A 25339-nucleotide genomic window follows, 5' to 3' on the forward strand; every position below is an offset into this window, starting at 1 on the left:
CTGCTACCCTCAAAATTACTTAAAATCTAGTTTTGGGGGTAATTTAAGATAAAGCATTATCTTTCATAAGAGGCATAATTTGGAGTATTTCAGTAATGTTACTATGTAAAAGCATTAATACTGTGCCAAAAGTGTCATATATAAATTAGAGTTTTCTGAAAAATAGTTTATGTTACTGGGCAGGAGGAGAAAAATTAAACCAAAGCACAAATATTTTACTTGAAGCCAATATTTTAATTTTTTTTATTTTCTAGTTTTGCCTATGTTGAATGTGAATAAAAAATAGATAAAGGATTCTTTTACGCAGAGCTTTTAGTTCCTTTGTGTTTTGTTTAGTATTCTGCCTGTTCATTTATACCAGCTGTGTTTTCAGAGTTGTTCAGTTTGTCATATTTGAGTAGACAGTTTTTATAGAATGGACAGTACCCATCTAGGCTCTTCCAACTGAGGTCTTAGAAGGGACATCTTGAAAGTACTCCTTACATACAAGGTGACATTGTCATACAACGCAACAATTGACATATTGTTGAAAGCTTATAATAACTGAGATAATAAGCAATGTGAATTACAGATTTATGTAAACACTTTGCTTTTTCGTAGAGGTTTTATAATGTGGTAATAATCATTAATTTTAAAAAGCATGTGCTGTAGTCTGAAACCAGATGTTATGAATAGCATCTGTCAAGTTGATAATAAACACTGAAGGCTTTATTATAAGGAGTTAGTTTAAACATATAGACAATAAGCCTCTAAAATATGGGAATTTGAATAAGATTATATAAAACCATACTTCAGCATTAATAGAAACATTACAGTACCACCCAAGTTATTAAAGAAAGTTTAAGAATAGTATAATGTGCTCTCCATGAAGCCATTCTTGTCAATTTTGGTTTGCTAACAGCAAACGAAAGAGCACAGATTTTGCTAAGTCAAGCATTCCATTTACAGTACAGTTCTTTTTAAAATGCACTTGATAACAAAGTGTTAAATACTGATTGTATTATTTTTTTGTTACTGAGAAAAGAATGTTCAAGCATGAGATTTATGCAGAATCATTTGTGTACAGAAGGAAACTGCAGTACGTGCTTGTTTTTCTTGATCCTCATGGAGCAATAGTTTTGCAAAATTCTGTTGAAATTTTTTGTCATAAAGTAAGTCAGGGGACTTACCATGTAGGAATAGGTTTTTGCTGATTTGCATAATACCACCATTTTTAACAGAGTTCAAGTATTCCAAATGTATTAATTTCTAAATTTTATATTAAATGGATATTACTAATTACTACTTTCTGAAGTTCCCGAGCTGCACGCTCATTCTGCCTACAACACAGCGAAAAGCCGCGGGCTGCACTTCCCAGTACCTCACCGGGTTGTTGAACAGACTTATCGCACTGTATAAAGATTTCTTCATCTTCGGTACTGTTGGGCAGAAGTCATTCACTCCCACTTTTGTAATTGAATTAGAGTGAAGAAAGATTATCTGTGGCAGTAGGAGAAAGAATGGATTAAAATTACATAATAAATGTAAAAAGAAAATGTTCTTTTTATAGTCCACATTTGTTCATGGCTTTATTTGTCCATTTATTTTATACTGATTTGACTGTATTTCATTAAAATATATGTACTTGTCTGTTTATGCCTGTTAAATACTTATTGTATCAACACAGTATGGAGGCTGCCTGCCGTGGCCCAGAGCACAAACGCCCCACCCCCACCCCCGCCCTTCGGTACATAGCAGTGCATGTGCACTGCAGTGCCATATTTACAACTCTGGGTTTGCATAAAAAGTATTAGATGAGCAGAAGAATAGAATTCTCCTATGGTTAGGCCTGCAATGTGAATATGAATTGTTAGCTAGCATTCTCTGTGATCAAGGCAGAGAAGTGTAGAGCTGCTCTTTTTGTAAGTTGTTTTATAGAAAAATAATGTCTGTCGACAGCTTGTATGCATATCTGTATACAGCATCAACATTTGAATCTTTAAATTATTATTCAGAAAGAATGGACAGTATAGGAACTTCTCTGCATTCCCTTTAATAGCCCTTTAAATTCTTCCTTGGTCTTTTTGGGAGCTGAGATTTCTGAGAAGTAAAAGCATTCTACTGACAGTATGTTGGCATATGAAAAAGTAGAAGCCTTTTTAGCCACAGCTAAGGTAGTGGTTCTGGCTGTCGTTACATTTGCCTTTACATTTTGGTGAGACTGATCTGAGCCAGTCATGAGCACTTGAGACACTGTTAAAAGCTTTAAGTTTGGTGTTGGAGTCCCCTGTGCCCTCTATCTGTCTTGGGATGTTGTGACAGGTGCTTTGTGTGGTTCATGCATGTTTCCCAGCAGCTCAGGGTCAGTGCAAGGTACAGATTTCTGCAGCATTGACCTCACTGGGAATGAGAAACAGTGCTGGAAATGGACATGTTTGCTTTGTGAACGTTGGCTGAATTGTACCCTTCTGACTTGTGTTCTTCTTTATAATTCTGTTTTTTGTGTTCTAATTCTATTCATTAAAAGAAAAATGCTAGCAAGAGTATAGGTAGGTTTAAAAGCAGACAGAAGCTGGAATCAGAGTAAATTCTGGTGGAATAAAGAACGCAAATTGGGGATGACTTGAGAAAGGAAAAGACTCAGGTTGTACTCACTGGTTAGACATTTAAATACAGCATTTGAAAAATTCAGAGTAAAAGTCAACCTTGAGATGAACACCTGTCTCTAACCACATCCATTTTGATGGCTTTTATCTCAATGGAGTGTAGTGAACAAAACTTCTTTAAAGATAAATCGGGAAGAAATCTAGAAGCAGCAGTGACTCAAGGCCCATTTTTTTCTCAATGTGTTTTGCTTCTTGGAAGATGAGGATGTTGTGTATCGAGGAAGGCACACGAGAAAAGTGGACTGAGGTCAGAAGGGATTAAGTAGGGATTCTTGATTGGAAGACCGTAGATGAGAATCAGGGGGATCTGTGAAACTCCTAAAAGCATGTACAAAATATTGTCTTCATTTTTTGTTCTTGGAAGGATCTAAAATTTTATCAGATACTCCAAGGATTCTTGGGCCCCCTCCCACCTAGTCAAGACTTGTCAGATTAGAACAAAAAAGTTTCTAACAATGAAGAAGAAGAAATGTGAACCCATGACGCTCCAGATACTGACTTTTGATTATGTGTTGTGGCCTGAATTTTTTTAATCATACACATTTCTAATCTAACACTTGATAAATGAAAATACCTGGGACCTTGTCTCTATGCTCTTTGTGAAATGTTTCCAGAATGAAAAGATATGTGATCCTCCTTGGATTCCTGGTGACCAGTCCTGCCTTTACATAAGCATCCCCTGCCGCCCCTGAGACCTGAAAGTAGCCAGGTCAGTAACTTCACCATGGTGGCTTCAGAGGCAGGAGAGACTGCAGGTGGAAATGGCACCTGACAATATTTTAGCTAACATCTCCTTAGAAGCCCTGTCTTAGGACACCTCAGGCAACTGGACAGTCTTTGCATGTGCGCTACCCTTACTTCTGGTTTCATCTTTGCCTCAGGTCCTCACATGTTTCGCAGAAACAAAGGAAAGTACTAGTATCTACAAAACACCAGTGGAACGTTTTACCTGGAGATATTTCAACTCCTGTAATCCTGAAGGGATTTTTTTTAGTTTGTTGTTTTCCAAGTGTATTTCTCTCACTCGTGGTATGTTAGCAAGACTTCCGTTTTCAATGTCAGTGATTCTGTTGTTTCCTAGGCCCAGCCTAAAAATGGCATAAAGTGCATCAACTCTTATTTTTTTATTTTTTTAAACAAGTATTTATTTTTGAGAGAGAGAGAGAGAGGGACACAGCGTGAGTGGGTAAGGTGCAGAGAGAGAGAGGGAGAGAGAATCTGAAGCAGGCTCCAGGCTCTGAGCTGTCAGCACAGAGCCCGACATGGCGCCTGAACCCATGAACCATGAGATCATGACCTGAGCTGAAGTCGGATGCTTAACCGACCGAGCCACCTGGGCGCCCCAACTGTATCAACTCTTAAGCAGATCTTGTGACAGCTGAACACACCACAACTGAATGGAAAGCATACATCTGACCTATTTGCATGTGTGTTCAGAGAAAAGTACTTCCTGGTTTCATTTAATAACCCGTTTCAGGGTGTAACAGCTGTCTGTGTTTTCCACTGTCACCGAAGTCTTTATCTAACCTGCATTAACAACAGGGACATTTGAGAAGTATTCTTCTCCTCCTTCCACTTGGTGTCCCTCTTGGTTTTCCCTTCACGACAATGACAGACTTGATTAGGGCCCTTCAAGGGGTTTCCAAGGGGTCTCGCTAGTATCTCCATCATATCACTACCACTTCTGAGTTGGGGTTTAGAGGGCTTTTACCTTTGCAGGTCTTTGTATCGTTTAAAATCCTCGAGTTCCACGGTTGAAATTTTATTATAGTCTAAATGAAGCTCCAGTAAAGTTGATGGAAGTTCTAGAGATAAGAAAAGTAATAGGCATGTTAGGTCAGGCAAAACCAAGCCCCATTTATTATTTATTTACTTGTTAAGTTTCACATTGTAGACTTTGGCAGTCTTTTAGAGATCTGCTTTTTTTTTTTTTTTTTTAACTATTTATTATGGAGAATTTCAAGTATACACAAAAACAGAAGCTAGTTTTAGGAGCCAACACACTGCTGTCCAACATCAACAATTATCTCCATTTTTCCAAGATATTTTCATCTACCACATTAGCTATTTGTCATTGGCTGCCTTTATTGATTTGTTTTTCTTCATTTACTTGTTTTTTTGCTAGAGTATTTAAGATTTAAAAACATTTTTTTAACGTTTATTTTTGAGAGAGAAAGAGCATGAGCAGGGCAAGGACAGAGAGAGAGAGATACAAAAGCTGAAGGTCTCCAGGCTCTGAGCTGTCGGCACAGAGCCCGACGCAAGGCTCAAACTCACAAACCATGAGATCATGACCTGAGCCGAAGTTGGACACTTAGCTGACTGAGCCACCCAGGCACATCTTTTTAGCTGGAGTATTTAAAATCAAATTCCATATATAACGTCATTTCACCTGTAAGGTGACATTTCACCAGATGTCTCTAACTGACAAGGTCCTCTTGTTTCCACATGGCTGTCTCATCCGTGTCACAGCTGACAGAATTAGAGCGGCTCTTTACAATCACTGAATGTTGCTTTCCCGAATGATCTCATATACGGTGTTTCACAGTTGATTTGTTCAAGTCAGGATCCAAATGTAAGTTTACAGAATGCATTTGTTTCTCCCATCTCTTAAAATTTCTTCTACTATTAAGTACATACTTCCTCCTTGTTCCCCATCCTGCATGGATTTCTTTCAGATAATGATTTGTTTGAGATGCTCACTTGTGTATTAGACTGATGGCTTCCACATAGCATTTGTCTTAGTCGTTTAGCCCCTATTTCTCATGAGCTTGGTGGTTAATCTAGAGACCAATTAGAATCAGTAGATCAGCCCTTTCTACAAGGTCCATTATTTCATTAAGAATGGGAAAATGGTGATTTTCTGATTTTGTCATGCTTAATGCATTTAAGCATGCTTAATGCATTTAAGGTAGGATTCTTCTCTAAAGAATTTTCCTTCGTCAATTATTTACTCACTTTGTAATACAGTTTTTACAGAAAAGACAGCATAAATGCTTTCTTCTTTTAAGTAATAAATTGATGTGATGCCCAGTGGTGACCAGTGAAATTTTTCTTCGTATCTTTATGAACACATGGATTTAGATCCATTGAAGTATTTATTCTCTTCCATTAGTAGTAGTTTCTGCATAAATTGAGAGGAACATCTCCAGTGTAACCTGGCACATGCCAGGTACTCTGTGAATGAATGTGGGCACCTTCTCTTCTCACCCCTGCGTGTTCGGACCCCAGCCCTCCCCAGATTAACAGAGACTGGAGCGAAAAAGATAGCCAGAAAATTAAATCACACTTCATTATATTAGGCTTCTATATATAAAGTATTATTTGTTAACCATAGGTTCTACTTAGCTAGCTAAGGAAGGCGTTCTTTTTTTCAACTCTTACTGAAACATTTCCTTCCTTTATTAGTGGTAGACTGTTGACGGTAATTGAAATATCCTTACAAATATCAGTATTCTTCCTGGCTGAATTTATGTTGATTCCAGAGTCTATTTTGGTTTTTAAAATTAATAAAATGATTCCAGAGTCTATTTTGGTTTTTAAAATTAATAAAACTAGAGGGCAGGAAAACAATTCTAAACTGAAGAGGGTTCTAATTTTTGAATTCTAATTAGCTGAGCGTAATTATATTCATGGAATGACTACTCCAATATGTTTAAAAAAAAAAAGAGGGGGGAGGTTCTGTCTTCAGAGATTTTATGTACTTACGGAGCAAATCCATCATACGTATAGAAATCACTAAAAAGATACCATAGAGTGTTCCGGCCTATTCTAGAATATGCGGTAGCAAGTCAAAGAGAGAAATCTGTTCATGTTGAGCAGTCAGGGAAACTTTCTGGAACAGGGTTTGTAGAACTTGAGGGGACTATTTCCTTTCCTAGAGCATGGAGAAAGTGGACAACCAAAGAGAACAGTATAGCCTCTACTGGATAAATGAGCGATGTATGAATTTGGGGGCATAGCTCAGTGACTGTGCACAGCACTGGCATGCTTTTGTGCAGGTATACTGCAGTTCCTACCCGGTGTGCAAACAGCTGTCTTCCCCTTCCATGCAGTGCTATTATGTAGCAGAATTTTCCAAGTGAACTGAGAGGAGAATATGTTTCACTCTCCTTATGTCAATTTGTCAGGTCTGGTAAGGACCCTTTGGACCTCTGCCTAACTTCATCCTGCCACAGGGCGGGGGGGGCAGGGGTGGGTAGTTATGATTGAATTACATTTCAGCAGTCAGCCTTAACACGTTAGCAAATAAATTATGAAAACAAAAAATTTATCTGGTTTTTGAATGTCATAGATATCTTGAAAGAGTAGTTATATAAGATGAGAGATTTAATTCCAATTTAAATTTCTAGAGATGTAATATGTTCCTTAAGGCTTTGGAAGAATCTTGAAAGCATTGTGAGAAGTTAAACCTTCATTTTTAAGATACACCAACATCTGAAGAGAATTGCTGTCCAGATATTGCAGCCTAGGAGAAGCTTCTGGGGAGCGCAGCTCTGGGGGGCAGCAGCCTTCTCTCTCCTCCGCGGCCCTCCTGTCCTGCTCTCTACCTGCCCCTCGACTGTGTCTGCTTTTAGCACGTACAAGGCATTTCTGTATTTAACTTGTCAAGTGGCATGTATTTTTGTTGGTGTTTTAAAGATGAGAAGGTAAATAAAACATTTTAGGTTTCATGTTGAAAAACAGCCACCTTATCGAAAGCCAGATAAGGTGGTTTTTTAAATTGTGTCGTTCTGAATTAAACTGATTTTTCCTATATAAAAAAATTGTCTTTCCACTTTTACTTTATGATTTTTCTCCTTTGTGAAAGATCACCACTTGATTCATAAAAACAGCTTTGCTGTGTTTTTAACTTAACAGTTGATGTTCGTTTTGTTAATCTTCTGAGTCAGGTGTGCAGTAGAAACAGGTTATGAAGTGGCTGCTTTTACTGTGGACACTGAAGGACAGAGCTGTTTGAAAGGGAACTGTAGTGTTGATCTTAGGTACTGATCTTTCTGATTCAGGCAGTCATCATAAGTGAGAGCGGGCACCCTTGTCAGACAAGGAGTCCTGAGAAAGGCCAACTTGTCCAGTTCATTGCCAGACTGGGAGCTTGCAGGGAAGCGCTAGCAGGCTCTAGATGCATCTCACTTTGAGGCACCGGCTTCAGGCCACGTGGTAAAGAACCAGGTGCCCATTCTGGCAAAAGGGTTATGTCAGGACAGGGCATTCACCCGGTGCCTCACACCACCCTCTGACCTCTCTGTTCACTGGCCCGTTAATCTGCACAGCACCCTAGTGAAGAATGGGGTACAGGGTGAATACATACCCCTGCCAGAGCCAGCATCTGCCCCAATCTGGCCTGAAGGCTGCCCCCCGTATTACTGCTGCATGGCTAGGAAGGGTCTCCGGCCCCAAGCATCTTCCCCAACCTTCTTCTCTAGAGAATGCCCACCCCTAGCAGGTACTTTACAGAATGACAGGTATAGATGAGTAAATGTCAGGGACGAGAAGGAAAATTAAAAGTTCATTACTTCTTCATGTTTGTTCTCACTGGGGAAACAAAAGATTCTGGTTTTATACTGGTTGGGGGTGGGGGCAGGGGGAAGCACATATGGCTCTTTGTGTGTGTGAGAAAACAGTAAATTCCATCCTACCCTGACCAAATACGCAGGTAATGAGGGTTCTGACTGCAGTGTGGTTTTGACGTTGCATACAGCTTATATCAGTACCTTTGATGGCCATTTAGAAATGACAGTGTTTTAAAAGTACTTTATCTTGGGGCGCCTGGGTGGCTCAGTTGGTTAAGCATCCGACTTCGGCTCAGGTCACGATCTCACTGTCCGTGAGTTCGAGCCCCGCATCGGGCTCTGTGCTGACAGCTCGGAGCCTGGAGCCTGTTTCCGATTCTGTGTCTCCCTCTCTCTCTGACCCTCCCCCGTTCATGCTCTGTCTCTCTCTGTCTCAAAAATAAATAAACATTAAAAAAAATTTTTTTAAAGTACTTTATCTTAAATAAATACAAACCTTTAGGAATTGAGGTCAGTTTTGCTTCTGCGATTCTGATATGGAATACTGTCACTCCTTCAAATGCCCCCGGTTCAATCCCATTATTATCGAGAGGGTTTGCACTCATTTCTGTGGGGGCAAATGACATAATTTAGCGTGCATTCATTGCGTATGAAGGAGAGCACAGTGCAGAGACAGACATCCCAAGAACATTCTGAGAAGTGTGAACTTCATCCTTTACCCTGCCTCACTCAAGGTGTTTGTTTCTGTGTCTGTCTGTTCCCTTTCTGTTCATCTCAGAGAAAGACTGCTTTGTATTATATAGCCTGAAATAGCAATATGCTTATATTATAGTAGATTAATACTAAGATAGATTTAGTATATAATAGAATTTTGCTTTGAATTACTAAGTCCGTGACTTGTTATCACTCTGTTCTCACCACGAGCATATTTTGTTAATATTACATTAGAAAAAAAAAATAATCCTTCATATAATTTAAAACATTTGTGTTTTCCAGTATGCATTTGTCACCTAAGCTTTTAAAATTATAAGTCAATTAGAAATTGTTACTTGATAAACAAATATAATTTTGAGGAGATGCCAGTAAGTGAGGCTATTTGGTAAGTGCCAGCCATCTGACTGAACTGAATATGTGAATAAATGAGAATATTGATTGTGAACTCTGAATGAATATTGTGGAGGGCGGTGGTGAGGTTAGACCGTGGGTGTTAGAAGTAGGATAGGGTGGAGCTTATGATGTACAACAAAAAAGCCCTTAGCTTAGCAGTCTTAAAGCAGATGATATAAATTAGATGTACATTCCAAATAATCACCGAATTAGTTTTGTGCATTGCATTTGAGTAGTTTATACAATACATTAAAAATACTATCTTTTTTTGGTGTAGGAGTAACTTTCTTATTTTTTTAAAATACTACCTTTAAGTTAAATTTGAGGAATAGATTTTTACCAGTTAGGGTGCAGTCAGAAAACTGAAACCATACCAGGTGCTTCAAAGGGGATTCCTGAGAGCATGTGTTACAAAAGGCAGGTTTCTTTTACATGGTATGAATTGTGTGTTATACTTTGATTTGTAAATGGCTTATCGAGATAAAGATTATCAGATTCAAAAAAATTAATTTCAGAAATTACCAGTCTTAAAATTATTGATAATGGTAAAGATCTCTACATTTGCATATTGCTTATAATTCCAAAATGTCCCATTCATTTGCATAAACTTACCTAGAACATGTAAAGTATTCATTCCTTTGAATGTCTCCTTTTGTATTTTCTTAACTTTATTATCATGAATTCTGAGTTCTGCTAGCGATTTGGGAAGATTAAATGGTATTTCGCTTAGTTGATTGTGGGACAGGTACAGCCTTCTCAACTTCTTTGTAGTTAGAAAGGCTTTTGGGTGGATCTTTGTTAGCTTATTGTTGTTCAGAATCAAAGCCTAGGTAAAGCATAAAGAGTTACACCATATTGTGAAGTGGATTTGATTTACCAATTCTGCAGTGATTAGTGTGTTCATGGAAACCAATATGAATTATATCATTCATATACTTTATTAACTATGTAAACAATTCCCCCAGCCCAATCTAAGCTAAAGAAAATATTTACTACTGAGTTAGAACGGAGTGATTTTGAGGCTTTAGTTTGTCTTTCAGCAGGTGATGTGTTAATATAGTTAGCCCGCCTCCCACCATTTCCCTGCATGGAAGTGATCGATGGTATTGTATCTAAAATTCTATTCTGTCACACCAAATACGTTTTTGTATGATTTTATCTACTTTTAAAACCTTATTTCTTTTACGTTTTCTGACGTTAACCATTTTTCCCAGACTGGAGACCTGTAGGAGCAAAGTCCTGCAAAATGCCCCCAGCATTCGGCATATCTCAGATACTGGGGAGACCCTAATGTGTCCTGAGAGATGCTTCAGCCCTTCTCCGTGCCTCAGAGGCTGCAAGCCCAGGGAGCGACAGAGCCCCCCCTTGAGTGTGGAGGGCGCCTGGCTGCTGCCCCAGGGGTGCTGGGTGCGGTAACTACTCGCCATTCCCAGGGGCATGGCGGTGGCTGGGGCTCTGCTCCCTGTGACCTTCCATCCCCCTGCTTCCTTCAGAGGGCAGCTGTAGGGTGGTTGTGCTGACGACTGCTGTCACCAAGCCCAGTCCACACCCACCTTCCTGGTGTTTCTACACTGACTTAATATGCCTTCCTGGTGTTACTTATGTTGTGCTCCTTCCACAGCAGAAATACAAAGACTTTGGCAGCTAAACTCCCCTTATTGTTGTTTCCTGTAGGTCCTTTCCTTACCCTTCTTTCAGATACACCATCTGTTAAAAACCTCACCAGAAGTTAGATTAACCCTGGGAGGAGAGGAAATTGCATTTTGTTACCACGTGGTAACACGTACGTTTTCCTGTGTGCTGCCAGTTAAGTTTGTTCTCCTTCCTTTGGTTACACTAGGGTGTAGGGCGGGGCGGGGCAGCGACCTGGAGAGTACTGTCTGCTCCGGTGGGCACTTGCCGTAGGCCCCCACTGCCTGGGGCCCCAGCGGGAGCATGTGTGGGCTTGCTTGAGGGCAGCCTCCCGCTGGGACATGCATCTTCAGAGCCACCAGGAAGGAGGAGTGAGGGGTACAGAGCGGAGTGGGTGTTTACCTGGGGCCACAGAGGCCACCCCAGCAGGGTGGGCTGGCAGAGTGTCTCCAGCTACACTGTGCCTTCAGTGCTGGCTTACACACGAAGGTCCCAGAGCCCCACGTAGTATGGTTATATGTAAGGACAGGAGACAAGAAAAGGAGAGCCTTTGAGAAGCTGGACAGTGAGTCCTCGTGGTAAATGAGGCTGTAATAGCTAGCTGGCAGAGGGCTGGACATGCATGCAATGATCTCACCCTCTTTCTGCTGCTGGACTGGCCTTGGGTAAGAACCAGAAAGCCAAGCAGGCAGCTAAAACACACAGAATTTGCAGAATATCTGAGAAAGCACTTTGGTTCTCTTTAAGGGTAGGTACCATATGAGTTGATATAATTAAATGTCTTAAATATATAATTAAATGTCTTAATTAAATATATAATTAAGTGTCTTAAAATATGCAGCATGCCTATAATATAGGTATAAAGTGTGTGTTCTAAGAAGGGCTTTTACATTGAGCCAGTCTGGAAGCACTGGGCTGTTGGCAGCCCAGTTAATAGCTGTGTGCTGAGCACCTGACATGCATTCATTCCTCTAAATAGCCTCTCTGACTTCCATATCATTATTACAGCCCTTTAACAGCACAGGAAGGCCATGCTTAGCCAGGCGAGCCACTGTCCCAGTGCCTGCTTCTTCTGCTGGGGCCAACGTTTGAGCCCAGGCCTGCCTGACTCCAGACACAGTGCCACGTAAAACTGACCAGACAGAAATTGAGGCCTAACCCAGCTCCTGACACCTTTCAGACTCTCCTTTCCCAGTGAATAATGGGAGTACAAGTGGGCTGAGTCCCTGGGATACTCCTAAAATGCCACAAAGTTCTATGACAAATTAAATTTAAACTGTTTATGATTTTGGTATTAAATAGGATATTGGGACACGTGGGTGGCTCGCTTAGTCAGTTGAGTATCCGACTTTGGCTCAGGTCATGATTTCGTGGTTCATGGGATCGAGCCCCGCCTCAGGCTTTATGCTGACAGTGCAGAGCCTGCTTGGGATTTTCTCTCTCTCTCTTTCTCTCTGCCCCTACCTTGCTTGCTCTCTCTCTCTCTCTCTCTCTCTCTCTCAATCTCTAAATAAATAAAGTTGAAAAAATAGGACATTAATTATTCTTGTGGTTGTGTAGCTCAATATAAAGTTGAAGAAGGGGTAGAAGCATTCATAGGCTGTATTTCCAACTTCTGAGAGTTAGTAATGGCCTTGCCATTCTCCATGAGTTCCTGTGGTCAGAAGGTGGTGGGGTAGACTAGACAGATTCTTGGTGGGGCTGTTCTCATATTTTAGTGAGGCCTCAGTTATAAGATAAATACATGCTCTTCCAATCATTCTTTTTTTTTTTTTATGAAAACTTTATTATATACGGAGCTGAATCTAAGCTGTCTGCACAGCACCCTTGAAAGGGAGGGGAGCAGTCACGGCCCCGAGAGCCCACACCTGGCAGCACGGAGAGGCATGTCTTTGCCAGGAGGCTGGCCTGGCCCCCCTCAGGGTGCCCCTCCTCACCAGGCAGGCTTGGCTTGAGGATTGAGAGAGAGCCTAAGGAAGGAGGAATGTTCCTCGTGGTGCCTAGAACATGGCCAGCTTCCATGTCCTCACTCATCCAGCTGACAGCAACCGTGCTGGGACTCAGCTGGTCCCCTTCCACTGCCTACTAGGACGGGTCATCAGGGTCCATGCACTGACCCAAGTGTGACGAGAAGGCAGGGTGGCCTCCAAGAGGACAGGAGGAGAATAGGCCTACGTGGGTGGCCGCAAGAGAATGATGTGGCCGTGGTATCTCTACCTTCCCCTCTTAGTGTGATACTGCCCTACAGGTGACAGGCCTTCCATTTCTTTCCTCTAGCACAGCATGAGAATGTACACACGTGGCCTTGAAGGCAGCACTAGTTCATATTGGCTTACCCCCACAGCCTGGTGCGGAAAAGGGGCCCCCACCCTAACTCTGTGCTGAGGAGAAGAGAGGACACCCCCATGGCTGTGACAGTGTGGAATCAGGCTCTTCCCACACCAAATTCCAAATTAGATTAGAAATTTTACTTGCTACAATCTAAAGGCTCTAAGTATTAAACACAAAAATAAGAATCCTCTAACTCTTAGAAAATTAAAATATTAACAAATATTGTAAGGAAAAATTAGTTTTCATTTTTAAAGTTCTAGAAGAAAAGCCATACAAATATATATTAATCAGTTAGCTATTAGATATATTGCATGTGCTGCTCTCAGACTTATGGTGTCTTCCAGTAAGTCAGCAGTTTAGGGACACATTTCCTCATACTGTACGCTAATTGCGTTCCTGTAAATCGTCATCATCATCATCTTCTTACTCATTTTCATGCACAGTGACTGTGATTACCTGAATAGATCATGAGCCCTGTAGGACCATTTATTTGTAGTCTTAGCTCATCACCTTTCCCCGGGCCGCTGCTTCAATTAGCATCACTTGAATTGAATTATTAACTAAATCTATAATTTCTCATGAGACACTGCTGAGTAACAGGGATTCTGTCATTCTTCACACACAGAAAAGTAAGACTTGTTGACACAAAACAAAATACAAGTCATCCTTCTAGCAGCAATAGATTTTCGCTTAAATATGAATATATGTTCTTACATAAAGTGAGGTGAGTCCTTTAAAATCATTTTCTTTGATTTCCTTAATTTTATTGTTTTGAAGGTCAACCATCTGAGTATCAAATGGAATGTTGCTTGGGACGGAGGACAAACCTGAGAAATAAACAAACATGTTACACACATACTGTATGCTAAAGAGGAGTTTTCTAATTTGACACCAATGCCGGTTAAAATCCATGGTTACCAGTAAGAAACAGATAGCAATAACATTGCTCTTTGAAAAGTCCTGAAGACCTTTTCAAGTCACTTACTTATTTTTGCAAGGTTTCTAGCTGGGTCTAGCTGCCACTGCTCATCTGCACAAGGAGACGTGAAGTGGAGGTACATGAGGGTGTGCCCACATGACTGCAAGGGGTGACCACCACTGAGGGGCAGCTCCTGCCCAGGCACTTGGCTGAGAAGTGTTCACACTCTGTGCCAGTTCTCAGGCTCTTGTGGTGCAGAATTGTAACCTGTGGGTTTTCATCATTTTAAGAAGCCTCAACATGTAGAAAGTTGTGCTTAGAAAATAAATTATATTATTTTCATGGGCATTATAAAAATATTACATGTATTTCCTTTAATAATGAACTCCTCTACTTAGTTGTAAATTATTTGATTTACACAAACTTTCTCATCTGTAGCTCACTGTTGATGTCTGGGTGTGTGATAGACCTTTCCGGAAACTCTCCCCCTCAGCGCTGGGTCTCTCCCAGCCATTGCTCTGGCCAGAGGCTCCCTAGGTGCCTGTCAGCCTGCGCTTCTCAACGGGTGTGACAATAGCCTTCTTTCTGTCCTCTCAGATAAGGCACAGCTGCATTGTCTCTTTGTGTAGGTACTCAGTAAAAGACTTCAGTGTTTTTTCCCCTCTTGAATTAAAAAACAAAGAAGACCAGGAAATTATGAGCTGACACAATGCATTTCTTCCTTTCTTTTCTTGCTTTCCCTGGATGGCTGAACCTGCCCACCCCTGCTTGTTGTCAGGCAGGCCATATGGTAGTTATGCTTGATGAACATGGGGCCTTCTTGCTTTTCCCCAGCATTTACCGTCAAAATGTTCAAACATACAGATAAGTTGCAAGAATTTTACAGTGAAAACCCATATTCTCTACCATCAACATTTTACTACACTTGCTGTTCATCCATCAGTTCATCTTTTTTATGCATCTTACAGGGAGTTACAGCTGTCAGTATGCTTTTGGGGGAGCCATCCTTGCTCCTGAAGAGCAAGGGCTCAGTATCCAAACACTGAGAGTGTCAGCACTGCCCCCTGTAGCCCTCAGTACTTTCCCCTCCATGGTTGACAGTGATGACTCACTCTTTTAAGAAGTTTGACCATAGACAGGAAGAGGCAACGGGGGTAACTTGGTAGGTTAGCAAGGTAGCAGTTTTGTTAGGAGACGATTTGGGTCTAAGGAAGTGAAGTAGAAAGTCTTAGAGGAAAGCGGTGGCTCTGCCGAAAGCACCAGGTAATGTGGACTGGGATGGCCTCGCTCAACCCACCCCTGGTGAAACTGGGAGCTCTAAACAGAAACTGATTTTCTGAGGGAGAAAGACCCTCTTCATCGTCATGGTCATGTGGGAGAGTGAAGTGTGTACCACCTGTGTCGGACTATTACAGGTTACTCTTGGGTAAATTTTGTCTAGTAGGGTTTTTCAAAGCTAAATATATAGGAGGCTGTGCAAGGAAAACACTGTTTGCACCAGCTGGCTGTCAGGAGGTCACTGGGTTTTCTCAGCTTTTTGATGGCAGTCACTGTCCTGGGACGGAGCTGGGTGACGTCTCCTCCCAGGTCTTCACGTGGAAGCAGGTAACATTGCTCTGGAGCGAGTGTGGAGGCCGCCCCAGAGGACTGTCTGTGCTGAAGGTGAGTGCCTCCTTGGTCACTCTTAACCCAGAGCCAGCCCCACTTACATGAGCCTGTCCTGCCTGGGACGCAGTTTATAAATAACAGCAGTTTAGAAATAATGGCAGCACATTCTGTTGTTCCCTAACCCCGACCTTTCTTTGCCCCGTCTGCCCTGGCTTCTTGTTTCCCTTCCCGCTGCCCTTCCCTCCCCCGTGTGCTTCCAGTCGGCCGTTCTCAGGCCCTGCTTACAGGTAGTCATCTCTTCCTCACCAGAATGCCAGAGATAAACTTAAAACCCATTTTTCCTAGCCTGCATATTCCATCAAGACCTTCCCAGTGATGCTAGCCCATCATAAGCTCCTCTTTTGTGAATGCTTTTTGTTCCCCTCTCATATGTTGTCCCGCAAATGCGTACTTTATTGAAGTCTCTGCAGTGGATTGTAAAAGTGCCGTGGCAGAGGGAAGTGAGTCTAAAGCACTCAGAGGCACCAGCTGCCCACGTACACCCTGGAAGTGGCCCTCTTGGGCCTCTAGGCCCAGAATGACAGGCGTGTGCTACACCTTAGCTTCCTGCAGTGGGGCAGGTCTGAGTCTTCCCTCATCCTGGAAATAGCCCAGCACAGTAACCCCTGATGTATATTCCCCATCACACCCTCTCCCTGAGCAGGCTCTGAGTGCAGGCCTCTATTTGAAAGCATCTTCATTGGAAGTATTAAAAAAATAAAGTACTCCGAGAATTACACATTTTTAAGACTTTGGAAAGTGATTTGGTTCAACCATTTTTCTAGACCGTTCTAAACCCAAATCATTCAAAACAGAATAGAGCACTGACTTTAAAAAGTCTAGATTAGAGATTTCACAAACTCTATAACCTGTTCTAGACAGGCCGTTTATTTTTTGTCATTGTAGGATGTTACTAGAAAGCACAGTATCAACCTGCTGACATCCTGAAATGAAACCACAGTGACATCCATTCTCTCTGAAGGGAATTAAAAGGAAGCATTTGTTTCAAATTTGAGAAGAGAAGGAAGTGTTCTATATATGAAATTCCCATTGCTTTTCTCTGGTTTTCTGGATTTTTAAAATAAGTTTGGATATACTTTGAGTTTGTTATATTTTCAAAAATCTTAAATGAAAAATTGCTTTATAATTAGTGAGCTAATTTTTGAAATTTCAGTGAGAACTCTCCCTATCCTTTAAATTTTGCCAGAATGACATTTTCTCGAAAACAAGTTGATGTGTGTTCTTACCTAGATCAGAGCAGTGTACAACTCTCGAGTAGCACTGGCATCCAAATGGACACGTTGGGAACAGATCGAACGGGAAGAAGGGGTTAATTGGCTCTCTTGTTGGAAAAAGAGAGTTGTCCGCATCAAGGTCACTGTCCCCTTCGTCTTCCATGTCCTTCAGCATCATGTTCTTCAGTGTCACATATGAAGGGTGAAATAAGGGCTTGGCGGAGCACAAAGCCAAGAGCACTAGGAGCACACACCCCTTCATGTCGCCTGGTGAGGGGCCAGCCTTGGACTAAGGAGACAGTGAGACTAAGTTAAAGTTTAACCAGAATCGGTTCCTGTGTCCGTGCATTTCTCAGAGCAGTAAGAACACAACAGAATGGCACTCAGACCCGTTGCAAGGGTGACAGTAAATTTATAAAGTGTTTGGAAAGCAGTTTGGCAATATGCATTGGAAATTCTAAAAATATTTTTCTTGTCTACTAATTCTACTTTTTGTAATCTAGTCTTGGGAAATAATTTTTTTTTTAAGTAAGTATTTATTTATTTTGAGGGAGAGAGAAAAAAAGGGAACAAGCAAGGGAGGGACAGAGAGAGAGGGGGAGAGAGAGAATCCCAAGCAGGCTCAGCACTGTCAGCATAGAGCCCAACGCAGGGCTCCACTTACAAACCATGAGATCATGACCTGAGCTGAAACCAAGACCCCATTACTTAACCAACTGAGTCCTCCAGACACCCCTCAGGAAATAATGTGCATAAAGATGTCCATCACAAAATTACATATAATAGTAAAAACGTTAAAGACCATATGAATGGTTAGAGGGAAATAATCAAAATAGGGTATATGTTTTCCCTGAAATACTTTGGAGCCCACAAAATATTTGCAAAGAAGTTTAAAAATATGGAAAATTGTAATTTTGAAATTACAAAAAAAGCAAATATAAAAAAAATCAATGCATAAAGTATAGTTACAAACACTCAAACAAAAACCTAGCACAAATATAGCTAACTGATGATAATCCTGGGTGGTGGAACTATGACTGATGTGTCTTTTTTTTTTAATTTTATAATTGCCAATAAGTACTACTATTATACTTAGGAAACTAATAAATGCTTTTAAAAACAAAAGCATCATACCCGACTCCCTATTCCCCAAATCCTTCCATTGCCTTAATATCTGTGTCCCTTTCAAAGCAAAGCCCGCGTGCCCCCTTGGCATCACATCTGGAAGTCTTCTGTAACTGATCCCCACCCGCCGCCAGCCTCACTCTTAGACTTGGTCACTGTTTCCACAGTGTCACTTGGATTTCTTCCTTCTAATCTGTTCCATTGTCCAATACCTGATCCAGAGCATCTGAGGGCCAGACTTTCTTACTCTTTCTTTCTCATCTTTCCACGGAGTTCTGTTTGTTTTCAGTTGTAATTTTTAAAGCCCACACAAAACTGGAATGAATGATTAAGAACCTTCTGAGAATAGATTTGTTGTCCTCTTACGGCAGATTTTCGCACGGGCATGTTTACATACCATATGTGTACATACATGTTACATATCATGGTTTCTTAACTGTGTGATCCTTGTGAAGCATCCATTCTTTGTAATTTTCAAAAATGGAAAGCATTATGAAATTATCTAAAACAGACTAATGGCAGTCTTCCCTTGGGGTGTGCAGTTGGCTGCATACAGTTGGTGAGGCTGTGTTGGCCATCCCAGGATATCCCTCAGCCCGGTCCCCAGGAGTGCAGCCAGCCTGTGATAGCTGCACAGGACTCCCAGAGTCTGTCACAGGTGGTCCAGCCTCAGGAGGACCCAGTCCCCCAAATCCTTGAGTCACACCAGCTGCTTCCAGTTTCTCAGAACCCAGAAACTCAGCTTTAACCTCTCTGTGTGGCCTTGCTCTTTTGGACTTAGGCATCAGAAATGAATTAATTATCTTAATGAAAATATTCATTTATATGTGGTATGTCTTTTAATCACCAAAGGAAGGTGAAAAAAAAATCCATCATCAGTTATTAACCTGATAATTAACATTATTTAAATCTTAGAAATTTAAATGGCAACATGAACATCTTGTCCACTGGGTAGCTGGACATCACTAACCAGATACATGAGATTTCTCTGTGATAACCCACACTGGATTACGTTAAGGATAGGATATACACATTTTTAATTTTAATAATTCACTTCAGAGCCAGCCCTGGCCTCCCACCTCCTCCCTGCCTTACAAAGTGGTCAATTCAGTTTACTCTAGACACGTCCTTCACCTTAACTAAGAGGGGTGGGAGGCACAGAGAACGTCTGTGGCCTCCAAAAGAATTAGACCCAAGTTACAGCTCACATGTCCCAGCCTGTTGTCTGCATTTTCTGCTGCAGCCCACGAGGGAACACGCTCTTTCATCCTGCATTCTGGTGGCCTTACAGGCACACTGTCATCTCCTCTTCTCCAGCCAGTCTACACACTGCTGCTGACATACATCTGCACAGGAAGGGGTACACACACAGCCTGGACTGAGGGGGCATGGGAGGGAGTGGTCGTGTGGTCAGATTCATATGGGCAGGGACCCTGTGCTGGCAGCATGAGGCCCAGCAGCGTCTGTCAGCTGGCTCAGGGACAGGCAGGTTCCCATTCTGTGTCCAGTCACCCAGGAATCCTGGCGTGGGTGCCTGATAAGGTCAACTGGGCTTCATTTCCACTATCACTTTGTCTCTGGCACATTATTTCTGCTTTCCAGCTGCCTGCCCAACTTTGATCCCCTATGCTTCTGTGGGGTTCCTGGCTCCTGAATACTTGGTTCCCAGCTTTGTGTTGACCTTCTGAAGCTCCCTTTCCCTAGCTCATTCAGCCCTGGGTGGGTCCTTAGCCAAACCAAAGCTTGTCCCTGGTACCAATTTACTCTTTAACATTGTTCTGCACTGTAGCTTTGCCTTCTGTGTCCATAGCTGCCCCTCTTGAGTTAAATGCCATTTGCGATCCTATCTTCTGCCTTTGTTTGAGGTTGCTGCAGTTTTTCAGTGGGCATTTTATCAGGGACCTGTTGTGTACCAGGCACAGTATTAGGATGCAGAATCTGTGAAGTAGAGGCTCTTCTGTCCCTCGTTTCCCTCCTTAAAAAATAAAACCATGGCCCCCAATCTGCTGCTCTCAACCAAGCATGGGCGTGTCATAAAAGCCAATGCCAGAATGTCAGGGGCATTCGTAGAAACACTGAACCATAAATGCCTGTCAGTAAACAGAACTGAACTGCAAATAGGCAGTGCCAACTGTGTGCACCATGGCCGGCACTCTGGAGAGATCTCCAGGTGTGTGGTCCCCAGATTCGTAAAGGAAAATTCTTCACCAGAAGTCTGTTTACTCCTCATATCCTTAGTTTACTGTTTGAGACCAATAAATATAAAGCCATCTGTAAAATACACACACGTGGAAAAAAGATTAAAATAGAATACGCAAAACTAGTAAGAGAAAGAGTGGGCTATTGAGTGAAGGATTGTTTTACTCTCTCTGGGGGTGTAATTTTTAAGTTATTTAAATATCAGGCTCTGGTCCTCCGTATACATTTGCCTTTTCCCACCACTTCTGTAGCAAAAGTCAAACAGCAGTGTCCACACGGGAAATCTTTTGGGGCCATGGTTTCCTGAGGCCAACTCCCCTTCACTCCTGCTGCTTCCTGCTGCAGTCCTGCTGCCCCCTGACCTAGGTGAGCCCAGGAGCTGGGTGGAGGCAGGGACCAGGTGTGACTGGTGTTAAGGGACAGCACCGTGAGGAGCAGAGCTGGGAGGACTTAGAGGGCCACGCACAAGTGAAGGGGAAGAGGACACCAGGCATCAGGGCTGCAGACCAGCCCACCTGGGGGTCAGGAGGCACATCAGCCAGTATTCCCCCTTCCTCTCTCCTTGTCTCGGAGGAGGTGGGCCCTCTGGCTGCTGGCTGATGGAGCAGCACCCCCTTGTACCTGCCTCCTTGGGGTCCTTCTCCTGCAAGTGAGGGAAGAGACTTGTGGAGGCAAGGAATGTCATCTGGGTGGACCGCCTCCAGTGTTGGAGCTTCCCCAGAACATTCTGGGTCGGTTAGCGTGTCCACTCTCTGCTTGCATGACTCCAGGGAGACGACTCAGGAAACGTACTCCTCGAGAGGCATCGGCTCCACTGCTGTCCATCTGTGCTTCATAGGAAAATCTCTGTATTGAGACCAAAAGTGCCTTCTGGCATATTCTTCTCTCTCTGCTACTTCTGACTTCTGTTAGCCATGTAAAACTAATGTGATCTTTTTGCATTCTTTTATCCTGTTTCCTTCTTTAGAAAGAGAAGTCAGGCAAGCCTTGGTTCTGTGATTCCTTTATCTGAGGCGATAAAGCCACGGTAAAGTACAAGTGATTATAGACCCCAAACCTTGCCCTATTCTAGCCGACCAGTTTCTTACCCACAGAAAAATACTGGCATGTCCAGGAGGGAACTCTGTGTAGCAAGCAGTGTTTTTCCCTATTATTCAGGAAGAATATAGAGAATATTATTTCTTATTTAAAATAATGTGACTTTGCCTTATTTTAAAAATTTGGAGTTTATTCATATTTAGGCTTAAGCTCTTATTTGATTAGTGTGGGCAATGATTAGATTGTGCTATTTTTAAAACTTTTTAAGATGTTTGTGTCTTGTTCTTAGGAAGACTCAGTATTTCCCCAGTTTAGACCAGTTTTGCCAGAGTTTCTTACTCATGGAAAGCTTTGGACTTTGGTTTCAAGTTTCTTCTAATCAGAATAATATCTGGAATACTACTTCAGTGCTACTGCTGTTATTAATAAACCACGGCACGTTGGAGCCAGGAGAGGCCTGGGAGGCTTTCTTTGCTCCCACTGCTCGGCCCCTCCACACAGGCCTGAATCCCACAGTGACTTCCAGACAGTAACCAGACTCTCCTTGGAGAGGACGGGGCAGGCGGTTTGGCCAAGTTCTCAGGACTGGAAATGGAGCTAAGAAGCGTCTTTCTGAATTTGCATAAACTCCTATTTTCCACTTAAATGTTCCACAAACTTAGAATGGAAAATTTGTCTAAGTGAAATGGTATTTCCTCTGACACTATTATTAGGAAAATAAGCCACTACGCTTTTAAATCCCATGCTTAAAGGTCTGCCTGGCAGCCGTCCCCCTTGGCTGACATGTCCCTATCCGCTCACAAATGCTGGTAGTAGTTTTCAGTGTGTAAATGTGACAGGACGTGCTCCGTGTGTCCACAGAAGGCATCCAAGCTAAATCCAGGTACAGTCAAAGCTCAGCCCTGAAAGTGAACGTCCAAACATGCATTTGGAAACTTACCCACAATACCTTTTGGGAAGGAAACTGATGCTTTTAAAGACCACACTGCCCTTAAAGAAATAAGCTTTACTGTAGAAGTATAAATCACATCTGATAAAGAAGTTGCTGGCCTCTTTTCCTTTTATACCAGTTTTTGTCCTTCACCAGTTTTTCAGGGCATCTTAAGAAACAAAGAACTCCTGCCTCTTTATTTTCTACCGTCTCTTACAGCGCCTAAAGACTTGTGCTTGTAAAGTTAATCTATTTTGTCTCGAACCTCAGGTCAGGTACCCAGATTTTCTTTTTTAGTGTAGTAGCTAGTGGTAACAGAAGACTCCTTTCCACCACACAGTATTGCGAAATACCGAAAACAAAAACATCAACATGCTTTCACATGTGTGTGGGCTTATGATTTCTTTGTATTTCCTTTGTTTTCTTTTTAAACAACTCAGTGATTCTTAGTGGGATTGAAAAGAACAGCACTTTGTTTTTAGAGAGATCTAGACCCCTCGGGTTTCTTTGTGACTTAATCCTACACCATGTGTCCACTGCTGTCGCTGCCACACCTCTGAGCACATGAACAAGGAGGAACGCTGCGCTGCTGAGATTAGGAGGAAGCAGAGTATCAAATACTCTGTTTAATCTTTTTAAATCTAAGATTCAGTTAAAAATTTACTTTGGGAGGGGACAAAGGAAATCTTTATTTTAAATTCTGATTGGAGTTTTGTGAAAAGAAAACTGATCTCTCATATTGGATATAGACCTAGTTGAAGTATTGCTGATAAATATTCTTTCTTGGAATTATTATGGATTTCCATGTTAACTGTCCAGTGCCATCTCATTACATAAGAATAAGGAAGACATTCGTCAAGGAAAAATATGAATAATTCAAATGTGTGACATTTGAATAATTCATACATTTTGAAAACACATTAGAAAATAAGTTTTAATATTTACTGTTTCATTTAATGTATTTGTGATATCCCCAGACTTCATATCATTAATTATTTTAAGGTAATGTTATTTTCCTAAGTTCTTTAAATGATTTTTAAAATCAGCTACGTTAAACATATGGTAAAGCATAATAACAGGTTTTCATTTAACTGTAAAAGTCACAATTACATGAGAATAAATCCATTATATATAAAACTTAAAGGCTAGAATAATTTTTGGGTATGTATTAAAGTGCTGATTTTTAAGGAATTATGCAGATACTCTATCATTTAATGTACAAGCATTTATGCTAATAACACTAATGTACCCTTTATATCAACTACAAAATAATAGTACCCTGTCCATGAAAGAAAGACTTGGAAACATACCTTGTAAAAAGAGAGTCAGCCTCTTGAGAGAAGTTCCCACCGTGTACTGCTTCTCCGGAATGCCCCTGCTCTCAGGTGCTGTTTGAGGAGAAGAGATGAGAAGGTGTTACATTCAAAAGAAAAACGCCCTCGTTGGAGCCTGATGTGGCGGCACCCTGGGTGACACTGGAGTAAGCTGCCTCCACAGATTAGCCCATGTTAGGACTGAGGGGCGAGATTAAAACTTGTTACTGCTCATGTGTTTTCCATCACTGTTTGTACCGGAGCCAAGACTTCTAGCTAAACCCTAGACGTCTACTGGAAGATTCTGAAGAAAAAAAAAGAGACTTTAATAATGCATGGCTGCTGGCCATTCAAAGTGCAGTCAAAGTCATTCAAGAAATACCTGATCTGAAAATATACTTTTTGAAATTCTTAAACGAACGAATACTGACACATTTAAAAATCGCTCACCCTATATAGACTAGCACAGTAGTTCCCGGCTTTGGTAAAAAAGTACCCACGTGATTGAAGGGTAAGCCCCAAGTCCAGGTATACCTGAGAAAGGAGCCGGGCTGCTGTGCTCTTGCTGGTGGCTGAAGCCATTGCATCAGGGTTACCGGTCAGGGTTTCCCTCGGAAGCTTCCGGCCCTGCCACAGGGACACGGGGTGACGCGGCCCAGGCCCCGGTGCGCTGCGGCGCAGACCGACCCACGGACCCAGGGACGCCAGCTTGCGCCGTCCCTAGGAGAGCACCAGCCGTCACCATGCGCCTGCCGGGACACGTGGGAGCAGGAGGGCAGCCGCCCCTGAGAAGAACGGCAGGCATCGTTGGCACACCGTTACCTCTCACCCCTGCGACAGCGTCCGGTTCCCACGGCGGCTAGGGCCTCTTCCTTCCGGGGAGGACGCGTCTCTGTCTGCGGGAAAGACCCACCGGGTCCGGCGCTGGCTGGCTGCCGGGAGCATCCCGACACGTGGACGCGCACAGTGCCTCCCGCGGGCACGCAGGGCCGGCTCTCCCACCCCGTCCCCCGGGGAGCTGGCTCCTGGGACCGTGAGGCAGCCGGGCCGGGCCGGCGTGCGGGGTCTGGGAGCAGCGGGCCCCACGTGCGGGCGTCTGCCGCGTGTGGCTCAGGCGCGCGGCCGCTCAGGGACGGGGTGGAAGCCGACGGCGTCTGTTCTCCCGAGTTCGGAGCAGCGGCTCCACGCGGGAAGCCCCTGGGCACGGCGGTTGGTCCCGCGCGCTGTCTTGTCTCGTTCCGCAGCTGTAACGGGTGTGTGCCTGGATACTCGCGTCGGTCCCGGCGCACACGTGGAGCCCCGAGGCTTCCTCAGAGGACGCCGCTCACTCTCGGGGCCGGCTTTCCTCCCCTCGCGCGGGGTTTTCGAGGTCCAGCCGGGTCGCCGTAGTTCCGGATCGTGCGGTGGTCGACGTGTGAACGTGCCACCCGCCGCAGGTCACGGGACGTTCAAGGGCGGCGCACCGAAGAACGTGGAGTGGCCGGAACCTGTCGTGTGAAGCTCGTGTGTACGTGTTTTGTGTGGCACTGCTGTGCCCACACTCACGAGGTTTCCTCCGCTCGGACGGGCCGAGCTTGGCCAGCGCGTGGCAGCCCTTCTCCCCGCGGGCCGCGCGCGCCCCCTCTGCCCGTGTCCACACGTGGGCCCTGGCCCTGCCTCCTCTCGAGAGCGGAGCGCTCCCTGCAGCGCCGCTCGTGTAACGGT

The 25339-nt window shown here is 43.1% G+C and overlaps 2 protein-coding genes across 3 annotated transcripts in view; one reads left to right on the top strand and one right to left on the bottom strand.

Moving 5' to 3' along the window:
- The window catches only part of LOC115500051 (centromere protein P), a 230225-nt gene that overhangs the window by 115359 nt on the left and 89527 nt on the right, over positions 1 to 25339 (top strand). The window lies entirely within an intron of this gene.
- Positions 687 to 23842, bottom strand: ASPN (asporin). The gene is made up of 8 exons (XM_030294364.1): positions 23633 to 23842; positions 17042 to 17318; positions 13943 to 14055; positions 9878 to 10091; positions 8655 to 8765; positions 4357 to 4450; positions 3595 to 3733; positions 687 to 1479 (listed from the first exon to the last, which is right to left on the bottom strand). The coding sequence occupies exons 2-8, from the start codon at positions 17289 to 17291 to the stop codon at positions 1282 to 1284; spliced, it is 1119 nt and encodes a 372-aa protein (XP_030150224.1). The 5' UTR covers positions 17292 to 17318; positions 23633 to 23842; the 3' UTR covers positions 687 to 1281.

Source organism: Lynx canadensis, chromosome D4 (assembly GCF_007474595.2).
Source record: "Lynx canadensis isolate LIC74 chromosome D4, mLynCan4.pri.v2, whole genome shotgun sequence".
Classification (NCBI taxonomy): domain Eukaryota; kingdom Metazoa; phylum Chordata; class Mammalia; order Carnivora; family Felidae; genus Lynx; species Lynx canadensis.

Coding starts and splice junctions, on each gene's coding strand:
- ASPN (XM_030294364.1), bottom strand. CDS start 17,291: ATGAAGGGGTGTGTGCTCCTAGTGCTCTTGGCTTTGTGCTCCGCCAAG. Junction 14,056..17,041: donor TGTACACTGCTCTGATCTAG/GTAAGAACACAC, acceptor TTTATTTCTCAG/GTTTGTCCTCCGTCCCAAGC. Junction 3,734..4,356: donor CGATACAAAGACCTGCAAAG/GTAAAAGCCCTC, acceptor TGCCATTTTTAG/GCTGGGCCTAGGAAACAACA.